The following is a 20,244-nucleotide window of genomic DNA, read 5'->3' on the forward strand; positions in this document are numbered from 1 at the left end:
AAACGCCATGGCACCGCATCCTACACTAGCTGTTTTCCGCACTGAGTTATCGATCAATCCTGAGGAGCCATTGGAGAGACAGTGTCAGGGGAAAGAATACCGCTTTAGTCCCGTTTGCAACGCACGTATTCTTGGGCTTCGAGCAGCATGCCCATCCAGAGTGACATACAGTGTATCTCTGTGTGTTTCTTTTTCGGCGTTCGCTGCTTTTGAGTCTCTATCCTGCTCTCCCTCGGGAGAAAGCCCGGGCAAAAATGGTGTAATTTGTTCTCCACAAAATACTCTCGCTCTATTGCACCTGGCCACATTTGGCAGAAACTGAACGGAGCAGTGGCGTGGGGGGCTCCCTCCGCACCAGAGTGATCTCGAGTTTCTGAGAATGACGCCAAAAGTACCATACCCGCACACCCCTTCTGCGGCAGACAGGTCGCCGAAATGTGTAGACAAATCTCCAAACGATCAAAAAGGATGAGGATACCGACGGGTTAGAGGCTACAAGGCGCGTCTGACAAGAAGCGCCTTCATAAAGATTCACAAGCTGCGGGCGACGATTCATTGAGCAGAGCTCCACAAAACCGGTGCACACAAATGAGCGTGGTTCTCAAGTTAGATAGCAGTTAGTACCAATTAATCAGATACGTAGGAAAGAAAACACACAGCGGGTAGATGCGACGTAAAAGTGAGTTGGGGCAAGACCGATTAGCACGGGCGGATCCCGGCTCCATTTTCTTTCTGATCAACTCTTTGCTTACAGCATTGCTCGGTAGGCAGAGCAGAGTGTGTGTGGCAGAGAAGCGAAACGATGACGTCCATTGAGCAAGCAATGTATGGAGCAGAAAGACGGAGACCCTCCGAAACAGTGTGCACGAGCCGCTATACCCACGTAAAGCTTAAAGTTCCGTTTTCTTGCGTCTTCCCTCTACTCTCTGGAGTCCTCTCTGGACCTTCTCGCAACTGTGAGGTGGGAGCTGAACGCAGCGAAGGAACACTCTGCGCTCCAGAGACTCAGCAACTCATGAAACGTTTCCCTTAGGGCTGCGTGTGTGGTGAGAGATGCCTGTGCGGCTGTTCTGCGAACTCTAGAATCATCACTAGCACCTGGAAAACCAGGAACAACTTCCGGAAAGTGTTTTTCTTTCGCTCTAGGTAGAAAAGGTGGGAGAGAGAGAGAGGGGAAAAATCTCACTCCGGGCACACCGGCAGTTTCCACTGTGTCGCCATGTCCTAGGAAACACCGCAGGCCCCACCGGTTTCCATCTCCGTTTTTCGTGGGTTCGCCTGGTCGTGAGACTTAAAAGAACAAACTCTTAAGCAACGTTCCACGGTCCCTCTTCTTCAAATACGCACACTGCGCCTGAGAAGAAGTGACGGTATTCACACGCACCGGAACAGGGAGAACGGCTGAGTGTCATTACACCGCGTCATTTCACGGGGGCTGTGGTTCCGCCGAAAACAGCGGGGAATTCCGTCTGTTTTACAAGCTGCGCCCTCCTGCGCTGCTCAGTTTGTCTGCTGGTTAAAGACACAGAACGCTGCGGCGTTCTCAGTAATTCCGATCTCTTTCCTGCATGCCGGCTTTTGCCCACCGCGCATTTCTGCATCGCCGCTCCCTTACGGGGCGACAGGCAGTTTGTCCCCCTCCACGCATTCCTCGAGCATGTCGTCCTTGGTGATGACGACAATTCTGATCATGCCGCCGGAAGAGCCGTCTCTGGAGATCGCGTACGCAACGGATTTTTTCACCAGCTCGACCGCCTCCTGCTGCGTCATGTTGTCTTTGAAGTTCGCGTCCATGAACGCGCTGATGAACGCCGAACCGGATCCCCCCGCAGTGTAGTTCATGGGCATGAGAGCACCTCCCAGAGGAATGGCGTAGATTTGACCCCCCTTAACTTTATCGTAGCCGGCGACAATGAGTCCAGCAGTCAACGCGTCCTTGTGCTGGTAGCACAGAGACTGAAAGACATTTGCCGCAGCTTCGACTCGGGGCTCCTCGCCCTTCGGAAGTTCCTGCGCGTACTGCTGTATGTACAGCTTGACGATCTGGGTAACTGCCTGCGTGTCGGCTGCACTTCCCGAGCGACACACACACATTCTCTCGTGGACTCGGCTGATTTTGCGGGCGGCGCGGTTGACCACGTAGCTGCCGGCAGAGGTGCGCGTGTCGGCGCCGAGAACGACGCCTCCCTGGAAGGAAACTGCCACGATCGTCGTCCCGGTGGAAACTGGAGCGGATGCACCAGCAGCAGAGGGAACGGGAAGCGCGGAGCGGGGCGCGTTCGCGACGACAGGCAGCCCGAGGTCGTCGTACGAGAAGGCGATGCAGGACGAAGACGCCATCGTGGCTGAAATGCGAGGAGAAATGGGGAAAAGTGTAGAGAGCGTGGCCAGGTAAAAGGGGTGCGTGAAATCAGGTTGCACAGAGAAGACACGGCGGAGAGAGAGCGGCAACGGGGCGGCGCTCCCAGGGGTGTCCAGCGCGGAATTACCGGTGCACAACACACACGGGGGAATCGCGCTGAAAATTTCGCAAAGCACGACTTTCAAAGACGTTTGGCACTGAGGACAGGCAAAGAAAACAGCGAATCGGAGTCCGTTTCTTCTCTCTTGTCTGTCGCTCTCTCGTGGACACGGAGGTCCGAAAGACAAACCTCTGAAGAGCGGCTGGGCGACAGGCTGTGTGTTTTTCGATGCGGACCGGACGAAACTTTCCCCGAACAACCAAAGTGGTTTTGCGTGACAACTTACCGAAACACACGGTCTGAGATGGCAGAACCCAAACATGCAATCTCACGAACGACTGGACGCGACTCGACCACTGTGCAACCTGTTTTCGCAGAACGCCCGGACACACTGCGCATGCGCAGAGGAGACACGAGAAGCGCCGACTCGCGGACTTGTCGGGGTTCTCTTTTTCTCGCGAAACTCCGAAAGTCGAGTGAGTTTTTCGTCCGAACCCGTTCTTTTTCCCTCTCAGGTCCATGCACATCGCGTACATCCCGGGATCTTCGCCTGGCCGTTCATTTCTCTCGAATTTTGGGCTCCCCCGTCTCCCTGTTTTTAAAGACCTCGAGTAGTGAGCCTCCAACAGTCCCGTTTCCTTTCTTTCCCTCCATGTTTCCCCGCTCTTTCCATCTCTTTTGCTTGTGCGTTACCCCCATCGCCCGTATTTTAACGCTATCGCGACCTCGTCAAGCCGAGCTATCAGAAAGGCTCACGCCGGATCTTCAAAGTTCGGGCAGTCACGCAGGAAACTCGTGAGAAAGGCCCGCTTCGCATCGAGGTAAACCGAACGCGCCAAGGGATGCAGAATAAACCCCGGCTTCTCACTTGGAACTTTTGCACCAGGCAGCGGCTCTGCAGCAACGCCGATACGCACACCGTGCCTTCCGCGCAACGGATTCGAGAAACACTCGTAAGCCTCTTTGCATCTCTTCTCACTTAACGCGTCGATGCAGCAGGTGTATATACATGGCACAAGAAAACAGCGCTATCTGACGCGCGGTCGCGGGGCGCCTCCACTCAAAGCCCGTCTAGGCACCCCGAAAAAAAGCACAAGATCGGGAGATTCGCGAGGCTTCTTTCCGTTGGCGGCTCTACACGATGGCGCCTCCGGCTTCAGCGCCGTCCACCTCTTCTCCCGCCTCTTCTCCCGCCTCCTCGCCCTCGCTCCAAGACGTGTACGCCTTGTTGCGCTCTGTGGTAAAGCCCGAATGGCGCGACATCCCCGACACGGCCAGCGAGGAGTGGAAGAAGAGATTCCGGGAACTGGTTGACGCAGAGAAACCTGTCTCCTCTGCCCCGCCCGGTCCTGCGGACCGCCCCGCTGCGCCTTCTGCGCCTTCTGTGTCGTCCAGTCTCGCAGACGGGAGTTTCCTTCGCGCGCTTCCTCGCGAGTTCCAGTTGCATCTCCTTGTGAAAATCTCCAGCGTTCTGGTGAGTTCCCCGCTCGGCTGTCGTACTGGTTTTCCAGGCCTCTTCCCGGGCTCTGCGCAGGCATGCAGCGGCGCCATCCAGACAGCGCGCGTCTTCGCGCCCACCAGAGCTCCCGTTCGTCCACTCGGACGCCGTTAAACGGGCTCTTGTGCTTCAGTTGCAGGTGCGGTGTCGTTTCGGTGTGAAACCGCTGGTGTCTCCGATTCGCCTTGCATGCAGGAGACGCCCTGGCTGGTCGCGCAGAAGCGCCTTGAGGGCATCAAAGAGGCGGAGAAGGCGCGACCGCTCACGCTCGATGAAGTAGTCACTTACGCCAGGAGGTGAGGACTCTTCTGGCTAGGGAAACGGTTTCGCGTGTCCAGCGCGCGCGCAGGTTCTCCCGCAGTGCTCTTGCCCTACTCTGACCCCATTTCTTTTCGTTCAGTTCGCCTCTGCGAGCTTTCTGTGCCGTCCACAGGACTGTGTGTGTCTCCCCTTTCTCGACTGTCTCGCCTTTGGTTTGACTCGCGCCTGCGCTTGCTTTCCGCTTCGTGGGAGGCTGTGTCCCTTCTGGCCACGCGGGCGCGAGCGACTCGCGCATGCAGCGGGAGGTGCGTTCGCCTGCGTGTGCAGCCGATGCAACGCGGGGATGCATCTCGGTTCTTCGTTTCCCTTTCTTTGTGTAGACTCGGCGGGAGCACAGCCGCGCCGCCGGAGACCTCGAATATCTCAGACGTCGTTGCCCACCAGTCGGTCTACCCCGCCTTCCACTTTCTTCCGTACCCCTCGATGGAGGAGCTGCAGGAGTCGCGTCTCGGCTTCCTGGCCTCGAAACCTTTCGACCGGGTTTGCTTTCCGCCGGAGATGCGCTCCAAGTGGACGGTGCGCGCCCCACGGCGCTGTCGGGACGAGACGGTGGACACCCTCGCACAGACGGGGGACGAAACAAGACCCGAAAGACTCAGCACTGAGCGCAAGGTCGCCGGATACGAAGTCCGACTCGTCTGTCAAACTCCTGGAGCACAGATCGTGTACTGGTGAGGCGAGCGCAGAAAAAACGGTTCTGAAAGGAGAGGGCGCCGAGGGACAGCTGGGGAATGGGAGACAGGCAACGTGGCAACCTCTCACAGGAGACAGCAGTCGAGACACAGAAGAGTCGGAGGCGGGATCGCTCAATCGACGGATCTGCATCGAGGGGAAACTCCTCGGCTCTGTCTTTCGCATCGGTTTGGCGCTTTCCGTCCCGCGTACCAGCGGAGAGAGCGTCGGGCCTGGCCGTCGTGTGGTGACGCGAACTTTTTCGGAGTCTTCGTTCGACCTTTCGAAGTTCGCGGTCTTCGCGTCTCCCAAACGTCTCTCTGCAGGGTCGTCGCTCACGGGAACCAGATGCAGATTCATGTTTGTGGAGTCGAAAGACTCGGTGACCGCGTTCCCGTTTCCGTTTTTTCCTGTGACTTTTCTCAGCGTCTTTGACGGCTGGATGGCCCCGAACGCTCTGCCGCCGCAAACGCTGTGGAGGGAGACCGCGTACAGCCCGCAAGAGCCTCTCTTCCTTTCCGCGCCGTTCCCCAAGACGCTTCTAGCTAGGGCCATGAAACCGCCCCTGCAGCCGTCTCGCCCTGCGCTGCTTCGTCTGAACCCGCGAGGAGTCGGGTCGGGGGGGACGCGGTCAGCGGAACAGCCTCCCCGCCGCCCAGACGCTGCGCCCTCCAGCGCGGCCGCAGGTCCGAGCTCTCAGGCGCCAGGTCGCACGAGCGAACAAGGCCGAGGCGCGCGTGCGGAGTGGGAAAGCCGCGGGAGAGACGCGCAGGCAAAGAGAGACCGGGACGGGAGTGCACGTGCGGGCGGCGACGCGTGCGAAAAACCCCACGGAAGGAGCGAGAGCGAACTGGGGCGAGAAGGCGGAGGAAGCGCCGTGCCACGCGCAGGATCGGGAAGAGAGACGCCGCAGGCCGCAGGCAAGGATCGCAGCGCGACAGCCAGCGGGGAAGCGCTCGCCGATGCCGCAGGTCCCGACCGAACGCAGGTGAGAGAAGCACACTGACTCCATGAGCGTGAACGCTGTAGATCTGTTGAATACATTTCCGCGATACTTTAACGCGCGCGAGGGTGCGATCGAACACACCGGCGCGACGGAGGGGATGAAGAATGGCAGGCAGGCGAAGCCCGAAAGCATGGCGAGAACTGAGAGGAACGACGGAGAATGCGAAAGTGCAGAGAACGCACAGCAGGGGGGACGCGCGTGAGGGAGAAATCTTGGAGAACGGACGAGAATCCAGAGAGTGCCACCGGAGTCGGTTTCTCAGCTCCGTTGACGGCGCACGTACACACGGAGTTCCGCCACGCGCTTCGTGAAGTGTGCCGGCGACTCGCCACATGCGACGTGTGGGTTCGCTGGCCTCGTGGCACGAGAAAAACTGGAGGGCTCGGAGCGTGGAGTGCAGCGGCTCCTGAACCGTCTCCCCCCCCCCCCCCCCCGAGCTGACCGAGGTGCTATCCCCCAGGCTCGACGGCATGTGCATGTTCCCCCTGCGTCTCGCGCAGTGCGTGTTCCTCCCGTGTGAGACCGAGTGCGTTGCTCCGAGACGTCGATGCATCCGCTGGGATCGAGGATTTGTGGTTCCTTCTCTGTTTTGCAGCCGCCTACGCCTGCAGCCCCGCAGGCCTCGCACCCCACAAAGCCTCCGAGCCCCGAGGGTCCATCTCAGGGCGGCGCCGCCTCGGACCGCGCGGGTGGGCCAGATTTGTCGACTGGCGGCGGCGCGTCTGGGCGCGCCCCGCAGGGATCGCGAGACGCCTCGATGGGAGGCTCGGCGACTTTCCAGGGCCTGATGCTGGGAAGCACGAGAAGGAAGCGCCGGGAGGAGACGTTGCAGAGGCGCGAAGTGCAGGAGTCGAGCGGAAGCGCGGACAGCAGCAGCAGTGGAGAGGACTCGAGCGACGAGGAGGACGAGAGGAAAGGCGAATGAAAACAGCGGACCGCCTGCCGGTGTGGCGAGACAAAAGAAACAAGAGGCGCGAACGGACCTCGCCTGCTGGGCGACTGTGGCAGCATCGCAAAGAAGAAAAAAAACGCCTCTGCGACTGTCGAGGCGCCGCTGCAGGAGCCGCGCAAGTCGCGAGGCGAGGGAGAGACACGATGCACGGGGGAAAGGAGACAGAGGGGAAGGTTCAGCGTGTGGAGTGCGAAACCGGACTCTCGGGTCGGAAACGGGAAAAACGGGGCCGGATGCGCGGGGCGGGGACGAGGGGCGTGTGTCGCAAAATCTGAAACCGAAAATGCTTTCGTCTGCTGGCGGCGTGCCAGGGCGTTCGCGGCGCGTCGCCAGCTCAGCTGTTTGGTGGCCATAGAGTTAGCCTCTCGTTTCGACACGCGTTTTGCGAACGCGCCACATTTGCGGCAGCAAGGACCCGGCAGATATTCCATCACTGAAGCGAATCCACCCCTCGAGGGGTGAGTGTGGATTGGCGCTGTGTGTCACCTCGCTGGCGGGTTCGTGCTACGTTGCGAAGATGCCTGGAACGTTCTGCTGGGGCTCTTTCAGTTGTGGGGTTTGAGAGCTCTACACGAACTTGGCGACACAGCTGGAGCGTTTTAGATACGCCGAATCGGTCGGGCAAACACGCGCGTCTCTCTGCACACGACGGGCGCAAAATCAAGGGGCGCCGGCGGTTTACGTGCCGCCTGCAATGGCCGGACAAACCCTTGCAGGACACGCGGCGCAGAGAGTCACGCGCACCTGTTCGAATCCTCGCGATAGGCCACTGAAGTGCGAGAGTATCGCTCGATTCTCGCGCGTTTCGGTTCTCGGAGATACGGGGGGTGCGGTGTCTTTTGCTGGTGTCCCCCGAAGCGGACTGGTGTTTTCTCCACTGCTGACGGTGACTCTCTGGCCCAGCTACCCTGGGAACGTGAAGCCGGCGGAGCCCGTTCGAAGGGATGAGAGGCCTCGCGACCCGCAGATGATGTCGAACACTGTCGCGTGCATTGCTTATTTCTGTCAATGTCTCAAAACGGATGAAACGTTCGCTAGACTCGTCTTGCTACCCTGCATAAACTGGGATTCCGACTGATCAGCGCCGTCGCACCGAGCAGGATAAGTTCTGCTCTGAGACAGGATTAGTTATGGCCGTTTTCTGGGGTGTCTATACTGCAGGTGTGATTCGTTTTGAATTTCGCGTGCGAGGTTTTTTCCCAAGTTCCTCGGCGACAGCGGACTCGCCTCCGTGCACGACAAAAAATTCGCCAGGGCTTTCTCGCGACCGACGAGCGCCAGTGTGCCTGCGCCCACCCAGGCCTCGGCGCTTTCGCTGGCCTCCTAGAGTGTGCAAAAACTTGACGCTGGGGCATCGAGGCTCCAGATGGTCACACGTCTAGGCCGTTACGCCGATGGAAGAGAAGGAAACACAGATGTATCCCGGATTTTACCGGAGCGTACATGCGTTAGACCGTTTTCTCCAGCGCGGGGCCGAAGACACGCGTGTCGTTGAGCACCCAGGCGCCGCATGCGCTTTTGGAGATGCAACGCTCCGCTCTGGGTGAATGTCGGCGGCATGTGCCATGGTGGGAACACGTGTGTGTACAGTACCTCTCCACGAGCACTTCCACGCTTCTCTCGCGAGACGAGAGCCGCACGTTTCTGTGTCAGCCTCTGAAGCGACTGACAAACAAGAGCGTTCGCTGTGGACGGTTTTCGCACACGCACACGAATCCGAGTATCTCCCTTGAAACGCGTGACCCCGCGCGAGGACACGCCTACACCGGCGCGAAGCCAGCGCTGGACCACCTCGGCGGCGACGCTTCTGCAAACGCCTCCCATGCTCGCAGCCTATCTCGCCCGCCACTGCTTCCCCCGGTCGCGTCTCCTTTTTTCTCTGCCTGGAAACTCATGCGTGTCGCAGCTGGTCAGAGGCCGCATGTCTCGCGCACCTGCGTCCCGCCGTGGTCTCAGTCGACAGAGATGCACTCAAGCAGAGCGTTCGCTGTCTGTCCTTTCGAGTCTGCGTGTCCTTCCTCCGTTCCGTCGGATGCGTTCTTCGGGCTCGGCGGCGCACCGTTGCTTGGCGCCGCTGCCTCTTCAATGACCTCGATCAGCCGCTGCTCCTCCGGTTCCGCCCGCGGTTCGTTCAGGAAGAAGTTGCTCTGGACAATGAAGCGAATCGCGGCGAGCAGCTTCTCTTCGTACACTCGGATCTCCGGCGCCAGGAGCTGGTACAGCAGCGGTGGCCTCAGAGGAACCTCCGGCCCGCCGGCTTTGCCTCCAGCCCACAGGCGGCCGTCACGCGTCGGGCCTTTCCCGCCAGGTGGCACAAGAAAGGCGGAAGGACAGAGACCGCTCGGATGCGTGTAGGGCGACCGCGGCAACTCTAAACACAAACCGAGCAGCAGCCGCAAGCAAACACTGCAGCGTGTGCGCAGCACGTGAAGCTCGAAGATCGACACGTACGCGGCACCGTTCTCTAGACGCCAAAGACACTGAGCACCACAGAAAACCCTGCCGGGAGAGAGAGCGGCCTGTCTCTGCGGCAGACGGTTTGTCGACAGCCAGAGCGTTGACATTTGGGGGAAAACGCAACGCAGAAACCCCGTTCAACGCATGCGCCCCCCGCAGAAATGAGAAACTTTCCCCACATCTCTATCGCCTTTCTTTCGTGTGAGCCAAGAACCCACGCGCGGGGGAGTTCGCGCGTCCTGAGCCGTCCCGCAGCTGTGTGGGAAAGGCAAGGGATAGATCGACGCCGAGAGGAGTCGCGGGACGATGGCGGGCCGAACCTAGAGACGAAACGACGGGGTTCAGTCGGCGACTCTGCACACGTTTTCCGGGCCTTTACCAGACTGCGTGTGCCCCATCACGACTCACGAGCAAATCGGAATTCGCGCTTCAAGGAGTAGATCAGTGGCGGATGCGGCAGCATCTTTGGGAGCTCTGGACAGAAGGCACTCGAAAAGAAAGCCGGGTGAATCAAGCGGCGGCCGTACGCCGACTCCATGGTTTCCCGGAGAATCCCTGATTCGCATCGAATCCACAAACAGACAACACGCGAGGTCCGTGAGCCGCCCACAGGAACGAGACCACAGCGGAGAGCCTTCGGGACGCGAACCTCCCCGCGTCGGCCGTAGCAAAAGGCACTTGAAAAGATGGAACACGATTCCGAAAGCCCGAGCAAGTGCTCGGGGCCGAGGAGAGCTATCGGAGGAATAGCCGGTCAGATCTTGCAGGGCGTTCGCTCCAGAGGTTAACCTCCACGTCATGAACCCAGCCGCCACGCTGCGAGCACTAGGTTCAGAGAGGGGTATATCCTCTGCAGGACAGGAGACGGTCAGTATATACACGACCTCCGCCTCCACGCGTCTGTTTACGCTTGCGGGCTCAGCCAAGTCGGTGCGCGACCTTTACGCGCCACGCGAGAGCGTTGCCTCGGAAACAAGAGGCGACTACAATCGGAATAGAGGAGGGCGTGGGAACCGTGACGGCCGATCGCGCAGGCGGCATGGGCTTCTCTTACGTTCCAGCACACTTTTCGGTCGCGGAAGGGGCCGTGATCCCGGAGCCTGAAGAGAGGAACCGACGCAGCGCATCTCCGCATGGAACGTGAGGCCCGAGAAGGCTTTCCTGTGTTTGGACCTTTCTTTGTACGCAGGAACGCTTTTAGACCACGTGATCCTCTTTGGAGACACCCCAGACGCCCCTGCGGCCACCAGGAATCTTGAGCGCGAGATATTCACAATGTGCGAGACACTCGCTGGTGGGCTCGTGCGAGTCGACAGAGACGCCCGTCGCACCACCCCCGCACACGCACGCGACAGCGGATACACGCGAACGTTTTTCCGGTGCCCAACGAGGACTCCAGGCGAGCACACAGCGCGACAGTGTAGCGCCAAGTTGGAGGAGAGCGGCGAAAAGGGGAGACATGACGCACCTTAGGTTTCACGGCCCTTCGCGACGAGGGGAAATTCTCCTTCCTCGCCGCACGCCAAGCCGCAACCTCCGCTTCACTGTCCAGCAAGCTCTCCCTGCACACAACGCAGAGAGGGAGACAGCGAGCGTTCGCGCTTCACAGGGCGCACACACGCTTTCCCGCTTGACGTTCCAGCGAAGAGTCGCGCGCAACTTGCGGGGGACTGGCCTTCGCGTCGAAACGTCTCGGAGAAGAAACCCATACCTCCCGGGACGGACGACGGGAAAAAAGACGTTGCGCGCGCATGAGACCTAACGTGTCGTTATTCAAGAATCTCCCCCTCAGTCTGGGCGCAGCTCTGCTCGGTGCGACCAGACACGTAGCCAAGACTTTCGGTGAAGCAGCGCTGGAAACGAGAAACAAAGAAAGGGAAAACGGACGCGCCGGTGCTCCGTGCCAGGCTCCTCGCTGCTGGCAGTCTCTGTTCCCGACACCGCCCACGCCTGCGTCGCTGCTCGACATCACGCGCGGGTCGCCACTGACCCTTTCTCGTTTTTGAGATGTTTCAACTTGTGCATGATCATGACGTGGACAGGTCCGGCGTAGGTACACCCCGGGTAGTCGCACGGCAGGTGTTCCTCCTCTTCGTGCAACTGCTGTTTCTTCGCGCTTCGGAAGGCCTTGTCGCAGAGCAGGCAGACGAATTCTTCTTCCCTGCAAAAACGAGACTGCAGCGCAGCAGAACGTCGACGAGGCCGCGAGCAACGGAGTCGCAGATTCCCACCCTGTCTCGCCGGTTTCCCCTGGTGCGGGAAAGCGCACACTGCGCTTCGCGGATAGGAACCGAAACCTCAGCACGTGTACATACAGTCGTGTTTGCCGCAGATTCTTCCAGCGGCCTCCGCCACGTGAACCTGAGACTTGTGTGCCAGCTTCCCTCTCCTGCTTTCCCCTGCATGACCGACCGCTCCTTTCCCCTTTCTGAAAACGCGAGAATCGACGGGCGGCCTACCGGTTCGGCCCTGAGCCCCTATGCATCCCTTGAATCCTAAACTGGGGATCTCATCTGCCTTGAGCGACTTCGCACGGCACTAAAGAAGCGTGAAAGCGCCTGTGTTGTCCAGGAACGGAGGTCACCTACTGTAGATGAGGTTGCAGACGTCAGCGTGTCTTTCCTGGGCCACCACACGAGCTCCCCGCAGTCTCACCTTTTCCGTTTTTTCCCGAAGCCGTCCGGTCCAGAGGCGTCCGCCCCTCCCTCGCCTCCCGGCTGCGCCCTGCGTTTGCTCGCCGAATGCGCTGCCTGTGCGTTCTCCTCCGTCAAAGGAGGCGGAGGCGGGACTCCTCCGCAGAAGCTCATCTGCTTGTCTGGACCTACGGGAGGAGCGGGGGGTGGCCTGACGGCTGATCCTGGCGAGCCTGCCGGCAGCGCAGGCACAGCACTGCCTTCGTTCCCTGGAGCCGCTGGACCTGAAACTGCGGAACTCGCGTTTTCTCCGCTTCGCCAGCCGCAAGCACTGCTTTGAAACGAACTGGAGACCCGCCTGCCGTCGCCTCCCAAGCCACCCGGTGGAGGTACACTGGAGGGTTGACACCCCGCCCGAGAGCCGTTCCGCGCCGGCGCGCCGTCTGTTGCATCTGCGGCCGCAAACCCCGCCGAGGAAGAATGCGGGGCTGCAGGTGGTGGAGGCGGGGGCGGCACTGCGGCCGGAAACGCGGAGGCTCCACAAAACGCCCCGCAGCTGGCCGCGTGGCAGGGTGAAGCTGCTGAGGAGCCTGCGACGGCAGACGCGCAGCAGGCGCTACACCGCGGGCACCCCGCGACTGCCGTTCGCTGTGGAGAGCATCCGGAGACGGAACAAGAAACCTGGGTGCGGCACTGGGCCGGGGCGGACGGACCGCTAGACGTGCCAAACGCGCACGTCGGATGCGCACTTCTCGGTGTCTCGGAGGCCGCCAAGGCTCTCCCCGACCCGCTGCATTCTGGATTTCCCCCTGCGGCCGCGAACGAAGACGCGCACGCGCAGGGTCCCGACGCGGGAACGGACCAGGCACAGGAGCCGCGGCGCTCGGGCGAAGCTGCGGAGGCGCTTTCTGCTCCCGCATGCATTGACTGCCTCTGGCGGAAAGGCGCGTAGCAGCAGCTGGCCAGTCCCGGCGACGCAGGCGGCGCTGACGCAAAGGAGGCGCAAGGCCGCGGCGAGGGCGAGGCCGGAGGCGGAGAAGGCGGAGGCCTGGATGACGCCACAGACCCCGGGAGCGACGAACACGCAGACGGCGGAGGCGGCGGGCGTGCAGAGGGGGACGACGCGAAAGGCGCGGGCGGAGGCGGAAGAGAAGACGACGGCCGAGCGGAGGGCTGAGACGCGCCAGATGGAGGCGAGGACGGCAAGGAAGGCGTTCGGAAAGCGGGCGCTTGAGGCTGCGGTGTCAACGCAGGCGGGTTTGGAGAAGAAAACGGCGCGCGGCAGAATCCGGTTGGGGCGCGAGGACTCGGCGGCGGAGGCGGCGGGGGAGAAGAAGAAAAGGTCGGAAACGAACGGAAGGACGCCGCGGCAGAGGCACCAGCCGGCGGGCTCCCCGCGTGCGTGTGGCTGGCATGCGGGTTGGGGAAGGGGGGCGGTGGCGGCGCAAATGGAAGAGGCATCGTGGCGACGCGAAAAAACGGAAGAACGAAGAGACGGTATCTCTCTCTCAGTCTCTTGTCGCTGGCGTAGCTCTGGCAGAGTCACGAGCTGTTCACGCTGTTGATGTCGCAGGCATTCTCCCGAGACTGGGGACGAAAACCAGGTGAAACCGATCTTTTACAGAGGCCCGCGACACAGCGCGTGCAAGTCCCGAAAATCGCTTCGACCTTCCCCTGCTGCGGATGTGTAGTAGCCCAGCACTTTTCCCACAAACCGTGTGGGCGTCGAACTTGAACGTGAAGGGCGAGAAAAAATTCCAGGTATTGGACCAAGCGAAAGAGACCCGGTGACACCACGCGCCTCTCCTGGCAGCGGCCCACGCAGCTGGAAGACGCACGTGCTGTGGTCCTTTGCAAAAACGCGTGGGTTTCCCTGAACTCTCAATCGATCGTCCTGCGTTCCTGAGAACCGCAATTGACCTGTCCGTCTCTGGCGTTTTAGCCCCTTCGTCGTGCTACTCCGCGGAAACCGTTCCATCCCCTTTTCTCGGGTTGCAACTTTGAGAAGCCAACGGGAGGCACGGCGTTGCCGGGGTTCGGTACGAACGAAGAAACAACACTTGGTTCCTCTTCCACCCACGCGGCCTAAACTTCGCGGAGCAGGAGACGACAGGCGAGAAAAGAAAAACGAGCAGCAATGGGACGACTTGCGCAACTGCCGGACCGTTTTTACCTCAGGCCTCGGCCCACCAGAGAGGAGACCACCACAGAGGTAACTCGGCACTCGAGGGAAATCGCCGTCGTTGAGCAGGGATTACGCGCGACTCACCGCTTAACCCCGCCGCCACCCTATTCATGCTGCTGTTCACTTTGACGTCCTTTCCGTGGAAAGGGAACCACTGTCGATTCAGCTGTGGATTCACTGGAGCCGGTCACGGCTTCTAGGGAAAAGGCCTGACGCGCGCGCGTGAGGGACCGGGTAAATCAAAAGGCCGCGTTTGACAGGAACCCGGAAAAGGGTTTGAACGTTCAAAGTCAGAAACACAGTGTACATACAGAGTGAAGCTTGTGCTGCAGGAAATCGCGAAGCGGAAAAATGCCGCTTCTGCGTGAAAGTCTCGCAACTGGGAAAAAGTCACTTGTGAGCGGTCCGCTTAAGTTCGTGGGAAACCTGCTGGCCTCCTCCGCGAGAACTCGGCAGAAGGGACGGGCGTTGCGAAAACGGTGACGGCCAGGAAAACGGGAGACCGGACAGAAGAGGACGCCACGTGTGGTCTTGTTCACGGGGCTGCGGCAGAGCAGGGTTTTCTTTGGCGAGTACAGCAAGCCCACGGGAGAGCCCGGGTACAGAATCGCGAAGCGTCGTTCCTCAGAGAAAACGATGCGTCAACCCCGGCCGCCCTTCTCGCAGATGGCATCTCCAAACATAGGCAGAGCTTCAAGTTTTCAACAAAATCTCTCTTCTCATAAAGTGCCTCTGGAAATCGTAGTTCACTGTTCTGCTTCGGCCGCGAAACGCTGCGCTTGCATGCATTGCTGCCGTTCGCTGCTGTTTGAGGCTGTCTCCCAGCCACTCGGGTATGAGTCTCGCGCTGGAGGCGCAGGCTGCTCGGTGGCTGTTCGCTGCCTTCGAGCGCTCACAAAAATAACATCCTGTCGGTCAGAAAGACTTCAGTAAAAGAGTGAATCCCCTGCATTCCATCCTTGTGGGCCCCAGTCAAGAGATGGCAAACGAGACAGACCCGTAGGAGACGCCGAGTCTGTAGACGGGTCAAGTTGACACATGCGCTGTGTTCCGGTTCCCGTACGCGGCCTCGGCGTCAATGCCGTGTGGGCGAGAAGCCGAAACCGGGCCATCCAGGGGATTTGAAAATACAAATGTCCGTTTCTCTCTGTTGACTAACCACTTTTGCAACGTTTGCTTCTTCTCTGAAGAGGGGAACTAGGACGCGGCCCCTCCTCTCGGCTCCCAGGAACCACCGTCTGTAGTCCTCGACGCCAGCACGCGCCGATGTGTCCCTCCTTCTGTCCCCACTATCCAACAAGGGGTTCTTCGTTCGTTTTCTGCTTGTGTCCGCCACGGAAAGCCAAATGTGTCCTGTCTTCTCGCTTCGTTTCCTTTGTTTGTTCTCCTCTCGCTGCGTACCCGTATCTCCAGTTTCCTTGCTGTTCCGTACCACTCTCCCTGCGCAGCTCCACGAGTGCTGTGGGCTCCCCCATGCCTCTGGCCCTATCCCAAAGGCGACAAACAGTTAACGCCTTTGACGGCGAACGAATATGAGTATTCCACAGGAGCACCGCGGGTTTATTTCAAACGTCTGACTACTGGGAGGCGCGTTGTCCGAAACCAGCGCTTATCGCGGCAGACGTTTCGCGTTGCCGGCTTGCGTCCAAGTTTTTCTGCTTTTCGTTTCGCCTGGAAATCCGCGCCAGTGAAAGGAAAAACAGATCGGGGCGCCAGAAGTGGAAAGCATCTAGAAGAGGCGAAAGCTTTCTCAAGATGCACTTTCGTTTTTTTCCCGAGTGCCCGGACACCCATCGTCGGACGATTCGAGACGTTTCTGCGAACAAGTTGTGCCCGTTGGGCGTGAACTTCTTTCGTCATCCCTGCAACTAGTAACAAGCAGGGCGGAGCAAATGTATTCGAATCGCTTCTGTACTCCTTCACGCCTGCTGGTCACCTGCTCGCTTTGGTCCCTACCGTTTGTGTTTCCTGTTTTCCGTTTCGGTGGTACGCCACGCATTTCGTCTGAAATTTGCAAATCCTTGGGAAAATGCATAGCGTTGCCTGGACTTCTGCGCGTCTCCCTCACTCGAGGCAACTCCTCTCCCCTCTCTCAGGTGAACGGCTGTCGTCTCCGTCTCCCCGGCAGAGGGCCGCAACTCGCCGACTGGCACCGCAAAAATGTCTTCTGTGGTATTTGGCGGCTTTGTGTCTAGCCGTTTACTGCGCGCGTTGCTTCGAGTGTGTGTCTGCCAGGTCGGAGAGTCATCTGCACAGACAAGCAACAGATAGCGGAACCAAAAGGCAGGCCGCCGCTTCTGAGGTACCCGCAGACGGTGGCCACCGCGACCGGGATGGCGAGCAGGACAAGACGCCAGGCGGGCTCGGCCAGATGGACCAGCTGCCGCTGCAGAAGATTCCAGAGGCGTTCCGGAGTCGAGTGCTTCTCACCGCGCAAGGTCCCATTCATAAGTTGATGCAGCTTCTCCGCCCACAGGTTAAAGGTCGGAAGCGCACTCTCTTGATGGCCGGTATTACGGCGCTGGGCGCCATTATGCGTTTAGTGGCGCGCGACAACTTGTTCAACGCGTTCCATTTTCTTGTGCACGACCAGCCGCTGTCTCAGCTGCTCGTCATGGGGACTGAGCCGGTTTATGCACTTTTGTCTCTCGCGACAACGCTGTATTTTGGGTTCTACCATGCCCGGGAGGTGTCGCGTGATCAGGCGTACAGACAGCAGATCGAGCGTATCAAACAAGCCGAAACGGAACTGATGCGAGAGCTGGAGAACCCGGACCTGAGTCTGGAGGACAAGAAACGCCTGGCCATGAAGGCCATGTTCTTGCGAGAAGAGGCATCTGACGCTCTGGTTAATCGTTTGCAACCGTCGATTCGAGGAACCCTGTTTTCGATGGTGGCATCCATCACCTTTTTGGGTTTGCTCTTCCGCAAACAACTGGGCGTCCGACTGAAATTCTGCGACTTTGGTGTGCGTTACATTGGCGTCACCGCTGTCGTCGCCGCTCTCGTTGCTGCGGTCGATTATTTGTCACGCCGTCGAATCAATAAACTTAGGGAGGCGAGAGCCCAGACCCGCAAGGCTATCCAAAGAGACTTTCTTCAGAACAGTTTCTCACGACAGAAACGCGCGGCCAGGTCCCGGGGACGACTGGTGATAGCGGAACGTGACGTCCTACCGGGAACCACCACTGATTCGGCGACAGAAAGCCAGAAGGCAATTTTGAGGAGCCAAGAAAGCGACGAAGAACTACACCGAGTCCCTGCTCTCGTGCCAGTCGGAGAGGCGAATAACGAACTCGCATCTGGGGCAAACGCCGCCTGAAAAATCTGTCCATCGCGTCCAGCCCGTGTACGACGGCGCTTCGTGCGGGCACTCCGAGCGTGTGGACAAACCGGAAATTGCCGTGTCAGTGCAAACCCGTGTATGTTGCTTGTGACGCGTGGCCAATCTTGCAGGCGGAATCACTCCTCAGAGAGTTCAATGGTACAAACGGTCGTTTTCCCCTGAAGGGACACACAGGTGGGGCATGCTGTCCTGAAGGCGAATATACGGAGTAGACTTCTGTCGCAGGCATCCTGAAAATCACCGCTGGAGGCCGAGTTGTGGTGTCTCTGGATTGCCGAATTAGGGAACTTTGGGGTTACGCATGTGTCAACTCGGGCGTACTCATTCTATCCGCGCACGAACCGAAATCGAACCGCGTGCCGCATGACGAGGTGTAAATCGTGTGTGGAGCACTGCATACGCACTATAGGGTATTTGTGCCTCGAAGTTCAACGGTCCAAATGGTTCCAAGAGCAGTCACCCCTGTATACGAGCGATTCCAGAGCGGATAACGTGGTGCAGACCACCTGGAAGGACGGAGGTTCTCTGATAAACTGAAGGGAGAGAAAAGAACCACAATGTCCCGGATGTCGAGAGCGCCTGCGGGAAAGCTGCTTCTGTGGAAAAGGGGAGCTGTTGTTGCGGGTGTCTATACACCCTGGAACCTGGGTGATGGCGGGAGAAACGATAACATACTCTGTCTATTTACTGTGATGCAACACCGGTTTTCTTCTGCCACATTTTAAAGAAGGATGCTCGGCGGGGGGAACTGGTAAAGTCGACGCCCAGAACGTCGTTCGGAAATTTCTCTCCCCTTTCCGACGGAAAACCCACATCGGGTGATTGCTGATCCACCAGCACGTCCGTAAACGAGGCGGCTCCTGGGAAAAACTAGAGCGACAGAGCGAAGGGAGCAGGATTGCGAGCACTCTCCTCACTCGACATTTATCAGCAGTGTAGTGGCTCTGTGGTGTGACGAGGGTACACCTGCGCAGGCTACTGTTCTGTGTGTGTTTTTTTTGAGGAGACTGTGTCTTGGCGATTTGCGTGGACTTCTTTGTGAGCTTCGGCACGATAAAGGTGATAACTTGGGGGACATCTGCGTTGCTACGCCCATTCACTGGTACCGGTGCCGCATTGACATAATTAAAACACAGATCCTCAGGTAGCTGCAGGCAAGCTCTCACGGGCCCAGAACCATACCCGCTCAATCTCTGGGTGTGGTACAGACCCGTAACGCCCGAATGTTCACATAGTAATTCGCTGTAAACAATGATGTCCATCCGTTACACCCAAGACGAAACATGCAGATACATGCTGCGGAAGGACAAACTGTATCCAAACTGCTTTATCCAATTTGTGTCATCTCCTCGTCAGTGATGCCAGCACCAACAGAGTGACCAGAAGGCCGACGGAAGACCCCACGTAGTGGCCACGTTGTCCGTAGGGAGGCACTGTGGTTGTTTTCTCGCGAAAACGCCTCAGTGGTCACCGCCAGTGAACCGTTCCGACATTACGTACTGGTCTCCTTGTCAAGTGGGGAAGTACGCCTCAGACAACTGAAGACGGCAACGCCACGAGACCCGCGCACGCCAAAAATTCGCCAAAGTGAGGATGACTCTCTACCATCCGCAACAACCCACAGACGTGCTGTTCGGGAGGGTGTGCATCTTACAGCATTTTTCTGCGCATGTGCAGGTTCCATACAGAAAATATTGGAATGTTTATATCATCCGCTTACAGGCGTCCATACATACGTGTCCGCCGTGACAGAGCCTCGGCCGTAGATTTGCCCCGATGGACCCAAATGAGCAAGGTCGAGAAGGCTTTTCGCCCCGTCACAGTATGACGCTTTATTACTATTACCTTTATGGTTGTTACTTTGCTGTTGTTGCTGTACATCCGATACCCTTGAGAGACCCCCCCCCACCTCCATGCTTACACTGCGGAGACTGTGGACTCGAACAGCATCCAAAAGAAAAGAGCGTTACTCGTGTTTGAAGGGATGGACCTATCGGGTAACCTTCTTCGCGCACATTTCCCTCAATATAGTTTTCGCTGTCTAATATAAACCCAAAACATTGTTTGGGCAAAGAAATTTGTTAGTGGCAGTGCGGATTTCGCGGTGCGTGCCGGAGCCTTGGCATCAACGGTCACCCATGCATGCAGCCAGACTTGGTCCTACGGAGCAGTAGGGCGAGTGGCCGTTAGGATGGCTACATCGCAGCGGCTCGCTCTGAGGAAAGGAACTGCAAGTGACTGACCTGGGTCCCGTTTCCTTTTTCTGATGAGTACGCGAGTTGGTTACATGTACAGTTTGCAAAAGTGGCGGGCATCAGACGAAGGAAATTCACTGTCGAGTCCGCCTTCAAGCCGTTAGCGGTTCGGGATGCTCAATTCGAGCCTTCGGGCTCGGTTCGTCGCCGTCTCCTCGCCCCCCTGTCGCTGTTTCCTGTTTCGTTTAAATGCTTTCCCATGCAGCTTCGGTTATCGCTTCCCGGAGCCTGCGCTGAAGCCGTCACTTTCTTTGTGGCCTTGATTCTGGTGTCTGATTCCCCAGTTCCTCCCTCGGATGATTTTCCTCTACTTCCGGTTTCAGGGGCAAGGCAATTGAGTGCCTGTCGAGAGCCCCGGCGGCTGGATGTGCGCTAGGTCATTCCAAGCGAGCCTCTCTCATTTGTTTTCTGATTCTTGGCCGACACTTTATTGCCTCTCTACCGCAACTCATCTTAA

The 20,244-nt window shown here is 58.7% G+C and overlaps 4 protein-coding genes across 4 annotated transcripts; 2 read left to right on the top strand and 2 right to left on the bottom strand.

Moving 5' to 3' along the window:
* Window positions 1-1,611: 1,611 nt before the first annotated feature.
* On the bottom strand, window positions 1,612-2,340 carry NCLIV_048880 (Proteasome subunit beta type-7, related; the record flags this gene model as incomplete). Its single annotated transcript, XM_003884440.1, has 1 exon — window positions 1,612-2,340. The coding sequence occupies one exon, from the start codon at window positions 2,338-2,340 to the stop codon at window positions 1,612-1,614; it is 729 nt and encodes a 242-aa protein (XP_003884489.1).
* Window positions 2,341-3,603: 1,263 nt separating this feature from the next.
* Window positions 3,604-6,884, top strand: NCLIV_048890 (conserved hypothetical protein; the record flags this gene model as incomplete). The annotated part of the gene is made up of 5 exons (XM_003884441.1): window positions 3,604-3,936; window positions 4,156-4,256; window positions 4,602-4,952; window positions 5,380-5,941; window positions 6,555-6,884. The coding sequence occupies 5 exons, from the start codon at window positions 3,604-3,606 to the stop codon at window positions 6,882-6,884; spliced, it is 1,677 nt and encodes a 558-aa protein (XP_003884490.1).
* Window positions 6,885-8,863: 1,979 nt separating this feature from the next.
* On the bottom strand, window positions 8,864-13,462 carry NCLIV_048900 (putative zinc finger (C2H2 type) protein; the record flags this gene model as incomplete). The annotated part of the gene is made up of 6 exons (XM_003884442.1): window positions 8,864-9,282; window positions 9,777-9,923; window positions 10,423-10,468; window positions 10,837-10,930; window positions 11,359-11,529; window positions 12,024-13,462. The coding sequence occupies 6 exons, from the start codon at window positions 13,460-13,462 to the stop codon at window positions 8,864-8,866; spliced, it is 2,316 nt and encodes a 771-aa protein (XP_003884491.1).
* Window positions 13,463-16,557: 3,095 nt separating this feature from the next.
* Window positions 16,558-17,508, top strand: NCLIV_048910 (conserved hypothetical protein; the record flags this gene model as incomplete). The annotated part of the gene is made up of 1 exon (XM_003884443.1): window positions 16,558-17,508. One exon carries the CDS (start codon window positions 16,558-16,560, stop codon window positions 17,506-17,508), a length of 951 nt encoding a protein of 316 aa, XP_003884492.1.
* Between the last annotated feature and the right edge of the window lie 2,736 nt (window positions 17,509-20,244).

Source organism: Neospora caninum, chromosome X (assembly GCF_000208865.1).
Source record: "Neospora caninum Liverpool complete genome, chromosome X".
Lineage (NCBI taxonomy): Eukaryota > Apicomplexa > Conoidasida > Eucoccidiorida > Sarcocystidae > Neospora > Neospora caninum.